At 40.2% G+C, this 9,022-nt stretch overlaps 1 protein-coding gene across 1 annotated transcript; it reads right to left on the bottom strand.

Moving 5' to 3' along the window:
* Positions 1-7,094: 7,094 nt before the first annotated feature.
* On the bottom strand, positions 7,095-8,351 carry LOC141619089 (uncharacterized). Its single transcript, XM_074436120.1, has one exon. The coding sequence runs from the start codon at positions 8,349-8,351 to the stop codon at positions 7,095-7,097; it is 1,257 nt and encodes a 418-aa protein (XP_074292221.1).
* Positions 8,352-9,022: the final 671 nt, after the last annotated feature.

Here is a 9,022-nt window from a genome sequence, read left to right as displayed (position 1 = left end):
AATATCCTCAGGGACTCCATTAAAGAAAATTTCAGACTTGGAATTATTCATGGCTAATCCAGATGCCTTTGAAAAAGAAGAGAAAGCTCTCATAAGAAGCCAAATGGACTGTGGTTTACCCTTGCAAAAGAGAAGTAAGTCATCAGCAAACATGAGGTGTGTGAGCTTCAGGTTCTTGCATAAAGGATGGTACTGGAATGGCCATCTATCAGTTGCAAATTTAATCAATCTGGTTAAATACTCCATGCAAATGGTAAACAGAAGTGGAGAGATTGGGTCTCCCTGCCTGAGACCCCTTTGTCCTTGAAAATAGCCAAAATTATTCCCATTCAAAGACAGAGTAAAGGAAGTAGACCTCACACATTGCATTACCAGCTGTATGAAATGAGAGGGAAATCTGATTCCATATAGCATTTGCTCAACAAAATCCCACTCAACTGTATCATATGCCTTTTGCAAATCAATTTTGAATAGACATCTTGGAGTGACAGCTTTCCTGGAGTACATATGAATGATGTCTTGACATATGAGCACATTTTCAATGATAAACCTACCTTTGATAAAGGCACCTTGATTCTCATTGAAACAAATCAAACCGAGAAAAGCCACAATTCACCCGGTTTTGGACCTTGCACTAGATTGAGGTCTAACATGAATTCCGTCTAAGAAGTCGTGCCATTTTCCAGTATGGGATTAATCTTTGGTGAGTTTGGGACGTTTTTGTGTAGGAACTTATATCCCAAAGCCGTTCCTATCATAGAGTTTGCCAAGCTTTTAAAACCGTGCGCATTCAGGACCATGGCTGGAACAAGCTTAGTTTTTTGTGCATTATGTCGCTATCAACCTTCCTCTTTTGAACCAACAAAGCTCAAGGGACTTTATGGCTGCAGCAAGGACTCTTACACGGTTTCCTCAAGCCCCATTTCAGTCCATATAATCATAAATAAGAAGTTGAGCTACAAACAAGGAAGTTTGGACTATTAGTTTACTTTCTTTGCTTTATGTCCTTTTCATTTCAGATTTGTCATAGCCTAGGCTGCCGTTTTCTTGGTTGTTAGCTGCTATTTTTGTGACCTTTAGATGTACTTAGTAACCAAGGGTCAAGATTGTAAGCCTTGGTCTATATAAACCAAGCTAAACACTTGAGAACTTCAGATTTGAATGAACATTAATACAAGTGAAAACCTAGTTTTCTCTCTTATCATTCTTTGCTTTGTGCTAGAAGAACCTCCTTTGCTTAGTGCTAGGGGCTGAGTAAGTTCATTGCTTTGTGCTTGAACCAACTCTTAGTCTTAAACCTTGGCTTTGTGCTTGGTTTAGGTCATATCCCCATACTCAATCCTTAGCATTTGGCAATCGTTTTTAGCACTCAAATTCTGTCCAAATTCGAGTTCTTAGAGTTTTATTCCAAATTGGTTATCAGAGCTTTGGTTAACAACAAAAATCCTTTCTTTGTGAGTTCATTATACCCTAACCACATTAAAAACACAAAAAACAACCATGAGTGAAGAAAGGATTGCTGGAATCGAAACACAAGTTACTCAACTTTCTGAAAAATGTGATTTGTTGCTAGAATCTCTCAATGTTATCATGGCTAATATTCCAACACCACCACCAAGAGGAGGACAACCACCTAGAGGCAGGGGTAGAGGCCGTGGCTTCATGGGTAGAGGACGAGCTCATGGTGGCCGTGAGGAGGAGGAGCTTTCTGATTCGGAGGAGTCCATGGCCGAGGCCTTTCATGGAGAGCCCAACAAAGACTTAAAGGTAGAAATTCCTGATTTTCATGGTAGTTTAAACCCCGAGGATTTGTTAGATTGGTTTAGGACCATTGAAAGAGTCTTTGAGTTTAAAGGTTATTCTGATGGCAAAGCTTTTAAAGTTGCAATCTTGAAACTCAAAGGCTATGCTTCCCTTTGGTATGAGAACTTAAAAAATCAGAGAAGAAGGGATGGTAAGGAACCTATTAAGTCTTGGTTAAAACTGAAAAAGAAGCTTAATGAGAAGTTTATACCTAAAGAGTACACTCAAGACATTTTCATTAAGCTCACACAACTTAAACAAGACCAACAACCACTTGAGTCATATCTTAGAGACTTTGAACAACTTACTTTGTAATGTGAACTCAATGAGAAGCCCGAACAGAAAATTGCTAGATTTGTTGAAGGGTTAGATACTAAGATTGCTCATAGGGTTAGAATGCAACAAGTATGGTCCTTTGATGAAGCCGTTAATTTGGCTTTAAGGGTTGAGAAAATGGGTAAAGGGAAGGCTACAACCACCAAACCAACCACCAAAACCGCCACCTTTAGAACCCCAACCAGTTTCAAAATTAATGAACCACCCTCTCAAAACAAAACCACCATACTTGACAAGGGAAAAGCAGCCGAAACCTCACAAAAAAAGACCATGCCTCTCAAAAAATGTTACCAATGCCAAGGTTATGGTCACTTTGCCAAAGAATGCCCAACCAAGAGAGCCCTTAGTAGCTTTGAAGTGGTTCATTGGGGAGATGATGAGATTCTTGTGTGTGATGAGGAAATGGAGGGAACGGACCATGAAGAGGATGATGTGGTCATGCCGGATGCGGGTCTTAGCTTGGTTACTTGGAGAGTGATGCATACCCAACCCCAACCCTTGGAAATGGACCAAAGACAACAAATCTTTAGGTCTAGGTGCACCATTAAGGGAAGAGTTTGCAATCTTATCATTGATGGAGGGAGTTGTACCAATGTAGCCTCTAGTACTCTCATTGAAAAGCTATCTTTACCCACACAAGATCATCCTAGTCCTTATAAATTAAGGTGGCTTAACAAGGGGGCAGAAGTTAGAGTGGATAAGCAATGCCTTGTAACCTTCTCCATTGGCAAGAACTATTCGGATGAGGCCCTTTGTGATGTTCTACCTATGGATGCTTGTCATCTTCTTCTTGGGAGACCTTGGGAGTTTGATAGGGATTCGGTACACCATGGGAGAGACAACACTTACACCTTCAAGTTTGGCTCAAGAAAGGTCATTCTAACACCACTTCCACCCGTCCTTAAGCATACTACACCACCATCCATGCTTGAGCCTTCAAAAGAGGTATTATTGATCAATGAGGCTGAGATGCCCCAAGAGTTAAAGGGTGATGAAGATGTCTATGCTCTTATTGCAAAAGATGTGGTTTTTGGGCAGAATGTTTCACTTCCTAAGGAGGTCCAAGAGCTCCTCCAATCCTATGAAGATGTGTTCCCAAATGAGCTCCCAAGTGGCTTGCCTCCTCTTAGGGGCATTGAGCATCAAATTGATTTCATTCCGGGGGCTACATTACCAAACAAGGCTGCCTATAGAAGTGATCCTAAAGCTACTCAAGAATTACAACAACAAATTGGAGAACTTGTGAGCAAGGGCTTTGTGAGAGAGTCCCTTAGTCCGTGTGCTGTCCCGGCCCTCTTAGTGCCAAAGAAAGATGGGTCTTGGAGGATGTGTACGGATAGTAGAGCTATCAACAACATTACCATCAAGTATAGGTTTCCCATACCTAGGCTTGATGACATCTTGGATGAGCTTAGTGGAGCTCAATTGTTCTCAAAGATTGATTTAAGGCAAGGCTATCACCAAGTAAGAATCAAAGAAGGAGATGAGTGGAAAACCGCATTCAAAACAAAGCATGGGTTGTATGAATGGCTTGTCATGCCATTTGGTCTTTCTAATGCACCAAGCACCTTCATGAGGCTCATGACTGAGGTACTTAGACCTTATTTGGGCAGATTTGTGGTTGTTTACTTTGATGATATCTTGGTTTATAGTCCTTCCAAGGAAGAGCACCTCAAGCATTTGCAAGTGTTGTTTGAAACTCTTAGGGAACACAAGTTGTATGGCAAGCTAGAGAAGTGTTCTTTTATGCAAAATGAAGTCCAATTCTTGGGCTTTATCATTTCTGACCGTGGCATATTGGTTGATCAAGAGAAGGTTAAGGCAATCAAATCATGGCCTATACCTAAGAATATCACGGATGTAAGGAGTTTTCATGGGTTGGCATCATTCTATAGGAGGTTCATCAAAGATTTTAGCACACTTATGGCTCCTATAACCGAATGTATGAAGAAAGGGGAGTTCAAATGGGGAGATAAGGCTGAATCATCCTTCAATATCATCAAAGAGAAGCTTTGTGAGTCTCCTATTCTTACTTTGCCAAATTTCAATAAGTTGTTTGAAGTTGAGTGTGATGCTAGTGGCATTGGCATTGGGGCTGTCCTTGTTCAAGAGCACAAGCCAATTGCTTACTTTAGTGAGAAATTGAGTGGTGCCAAGCTCAATTACTCAACTTATGATAAGGAGTTCTATGCTATTGTTCGAGCCTTAACCCATTGGAGTCACTACTTGAAACCACGACCATTCGTCCTACATTCTGATCATGAGGCTCTCAAATACATTAATGGTCAACACAAGCTCAATCATAGGCATGCTAAATGGGTGGAGTTCTTACAATCCTTCAACTTCTCAAGCAAGTACATAGAGGGGAAAGATAACATAGTGGCTGATGCATTGTCTAGGAGATTCATTATGTTGAGTTTCATGGAGCAAAGGGTCCTTGGGTTTGAGTACATGAAAGAATTATATGTGGAAGATCCGGATTTTAAAGGAGAATGGGAGCTCCTTCAATCTGGCCAAATCAAGCTCAAGAGCAAATACTTGGTTCAAAATGGGTTCTTATTCTTTGGAAACAAGTTGTGTGTGCCTAGGGGACCTTATAGAAACTTATTGATAAGGGAAGTTCACTCCAATGGTCTTGCCGGACACTTTGGCATTCAAAAGACCTATGACATACTCCAAGAGCAATTCTATTGGCCTAAGATGCTTGGGGATGTCCAAGATGTGATCAAGAGGTGTGCTCCTTGTCAACAATCAAAATCCTACTTCCAAACAGGCCCCTACACTCCTTTGCCGGTTCCAAATCAGCCATGGGAAGACATAAGCATGGATTTCATTGTTGCTTTACCAAGAACTCAAAGAGGGAAGGATTCAATCATGGTGGTTGTGGATAGATTCAGCAAAATGGCTCATTTCATTGCTTGCAAGAAAACCGAAGATGCAACTAGTGTGGCCGAGCTCTATTTCAAAGAAGTGGTCAAGCTACATGGTATTCCTAAGTCCATTGTCTCGGATAGGGATTCCAAGTTCATGAGTCATTTTTGGAGAACCTTATGGAAGCTACTCAAAACAAGGCTCTTGTTTAGCACCTCCCATCACCCCCAAACTGATGGGCAAACGGAAGTTACCAACAAGACCTTGGGGAGGATCCTTAGGTGCATGGTTGCAAGATCATTGAAAGATTGGGACCTCAAACTAGCTCAAGCCGAGTTTGCCTTCAACCGAGCCCCTTCCACAACCACGGGCAAGTCTCCATTTGAGGTGGTATATGGCGTGAATCCTATGATGCCTACTGATTTGGCACCCATCAAAAGAAATACCATTGATTATGATGCTAAGAAAAGGGTTGAACAAATGCTCCATGTCCATGAACAAGTCAAGAAGCAAATTGAGAAGGCTAATGAGGCTCACAAGGCCAAATCCAAGGGTGTTAAGGGAACCAAAAGCTTTGAACCCGGAGATCTTGTTTGGATACACTTGAGGAAAGAAAGATTTCCAGAAAAAAAAAAAAAGGAAGAATAAGCTCATGCCTAGAGCTGATGGTCCATTCGAAGTACTTGAGAAGTTTGGGTCCAATGCATACAAGATAAATCTTCCTGAGAATATGGAGTCCATGGAACTTTCAATGTTGGGGATTTAAGTCCTTATTATGAAGAGATTGAGGAGGATAAGCTCGAGGATTTGAGGGCAAATCCTTTTCAAGAAGGGGAGATTGAAACAAATCAAACCGAGAAAAGCCACAATTCACCCGGTTTTGGACCTTGCACTAGATTGAGGTCTAACATGAATTCCGTCTAAGAAGTCGTGCCATTTTCCAGCATGGGATTAATCTTTGGTGAGTTTGGGACGTTTTTGTGTAGGAACTTATATCCCAAAGCCGTTCCTATCATAGAGTTTGCCAAGCTTTTAAAACCGTGCGCATTCAGGACCATGGCTGGAACAAGCTTAGTTTTTTGTGCATTATGTCGCTATCAACCTTCCTCTTTTGAACCAACAAAGCTCAAGGGACTTTATGGCTGCAGCAAGGACTCTTACACGGTTTCCTCAAGCCCCATTTCAGTCCATATAATCATAAATAAGAAGTTGAGCTACAAACAAGGAAGTTTGGACTATTAGTTTACTTTCTTTGCTTTATGTCCTTTTCATTTCAGATTTGTCATAGCCTAGGCTGCCGTTTTCTTGGTTGTTAGCTGCTATTTTTGTGACCTTTAGATGTACTTAGTAACCAAGGGTCAAGATTGTAAGCCTTGGTCTATATAAACCAAGCTAAACACTTGAGAACTTCAGATTTGAATGAACATTAATACAAGTGAAAACCTAGTTTTCTCTCTTATCATTCTTTGCTTTGTGCTAGAAGAACCTCCTTTGCTTAGTGCTAGGGGCTGAGTAAGTTCATTGCTTTGTGCTTGAACCAACTCTTAGTCTTAAACCTTGGCTTTGTGCTTGGTTTAGGTCATATCCCCATACTCAATCCTTAGCATTTGGCAATCGTTTTTAGCACTCAAATTCTGTCCAAATTCGAGTTCTTAGAGTTTTATTCCACTCATGGATTATGTCAGGCAATACTGTGGCCAACCTGTTACAGAGTAGCTTTGAAATTACCTTGTACAACAAGTTGCAACAGGCTATAGGTCTGAAATGGCTAACAGTTGTAGGTCTGTCACACTTTGGGATTAGGGTGACATTAGTAGCATTTATCTGTGTGAGCAGACTGCCAGTAGTAAAGAAATCAATAATAGCACTACACACCTCATCCCCAACAATGTCCCATGAATCCTTGAAGAATCCACTAGTATAACCATCAGGCCCAGGAGCCTTGTCCTTAGGAATAGAGAAAACTGCACTCTTGATTTCTTCTTTAGTGACTGAAGATAACAAAGTCATACAATGCTGATCACTGCAAAAGGAACCAGTCTGCAGAACCTCCATTCTCACATTTTCAGTCTCCTTTTACTTGCCTAGCGAGACCACTGATAAAACGCAAGAAAGCATTCTCGAATGCGTGATGTCGATACACATGTACCATCTTGATCTTCAATCTGCACTATCTTGTTTCTTAGGCATCTTTTCTTAATAACATTATGAAAGTAAGCAGTATTGCTATCTCCTTCATCAATCCATTGAGACTTAGCCTTTTGTTGTAGAAAGCTATCCCTAGCTTTAGTCCAGAATCTCACATTATCCATAGCCTGCAATTCAAGAGCAATGAGATCAGGGTTATCATAATTATCCTGAATTTGCAGTTGAATCTCCTCAAGATAGTAACTGGCTTTGCTTGCATTGAGCTCAACTTCTGAGAAACACTCCTTGTTAAGATTTTTAAGGCCTCCTTTTAGAGCTTTCAACTTCTTAACCACCCTAAACATCTTAGTACCATCAATCTGCTGATTCCAATAACTCTTTACTGTATCAAGAAAGCTAGGAGCATCACTCCACATATTAAAATACTTAAAGCTATTGGCTCTCCTTCCATCCAAATTCACATTTCTAACAATGCAGGGAGTATGGTCCATGAGCCCTTCCAGATGAAAATGTGCATGCATATCAGGGAACACATCTACCCACTCCTGATTGACTAGAAATCTATCCAATCTGCTATACTTCCTGTGACCAGTCTCTTGCTTATTTGTCCAAGTGAAGAAGGCACCAGTGGCTGCAATATCCATCATACCACAGGTGGACAAGCAATCATTGAAAGTATCCATATCTTCCTGCTTTGACTCAGCTCCAAATCTCTCCTCTGAAGTAAGAACAGTGTTGAAATCCCCTGCTAAGGCCCAAGGTATATCACACTGACTTGCTACTGACTTCAACTTATCCCATAAATCCAATCTCTGTGACCCCTCATTGAAAGCATAGAAAATAGTGAGAAGGAAAACTTGCTGGGTGGCCTTAATTAAAATTCTAGAATGGATGAACTGAGGATCATATTGTATAATGTTGACCTCAAACACAGAAGGCCTCCATAACAACCAAACCCTCCCACCTTTATGCAAACTACAATTAGTTGTAACACTCCAACCCTCTAGCATATTATGAGCTATATTACCAACATTGACACCATTTATTTTTGTTTCTAACAGGCCAAATAAGCAGGCCTCATTATTTTGAATAAAACTTTTGACAATTTTTTGTTTATTCACACTATTCATACCTCTAACATTCCAAAAACCTATATTATTCATTATGATTATTAGGTATTTGATGGTCACCATTATCCACTACCTGATTCTCCACTATTTCATTCTCCTCATCTGTAATATCTTCCACCTGAATGCTGCTACCATCAACATTTCTTAATTTCTTAGTCAATTAGAGCTAACCAACAAGTATTCACTTAGTAAGAAAAACTCGTCTCAACCATGCCATATAGGCCTTCCAATGGCTTTCGACCTAGGATAGACTAAACATGATAATGAAAGACTCAAACTCTCATTTAAGCAATCCATCAAACATTTCATAGGCATGGGAGTAAGGTTTTACAAACAAGCTTTCACTTAGTTGAGACAAACTCATCACAAACATGCATAAAGACTATCCAATAGCATAAGCACCAAGATGGATCAAATATGTCTAAGAAAGGCTCAAACTTTCATTTAAGCATCTCATTTAAACACTTCCAAAACCATCTAATAGCACAATGCACCAAGATAAGTAAAACATGCTAATAAAAGACTCAAACTTTCGTTCAAACATTTCATCGAGCACTTCATATGCACAAGAGTAAGACCAATTAATTACCCAATTCAAAAGGTTAACAACCCAATTTCAACCCCCTTAATCACCCAAGATCCCCCATGACCTTAGATAAGACTACTCACACATAGATATAAGAGAGAAATTGAAAGATAAAGAAACAAGTATGAATAACACAATAAACATGGTT

Source organism: Silene latifolia, chromosome X (assembly GCF_048544455.1).
Source record: "Silene latifolia isolate original U9 population chromosome X, ASM4854445v1, whole genome shotgun sequence".
NCBI classification, from domain to species: domain Eukaryota; kingdom Viridiplantae; phylum Streptophyta; class Magnoliopsida; order Caryophyllales; family Caryophyllaceae; genus Silene; species Silene latifolia.
The sequence above is the reverse complement of the archived record's forward strand: the minus strand, read 5'-3'. Positions and strand labels throughout refer to the sequence as shown.

Bases quoted from the DNA above. Each gene is read 5' to 3' on its own strand.
- LOC141619089 (XM_074436120.1), bottom strand. From the start codon at position 8,351: ATGGTGACCATCAAATACCTAATAATCATAATGAATAATATAGGTTTT.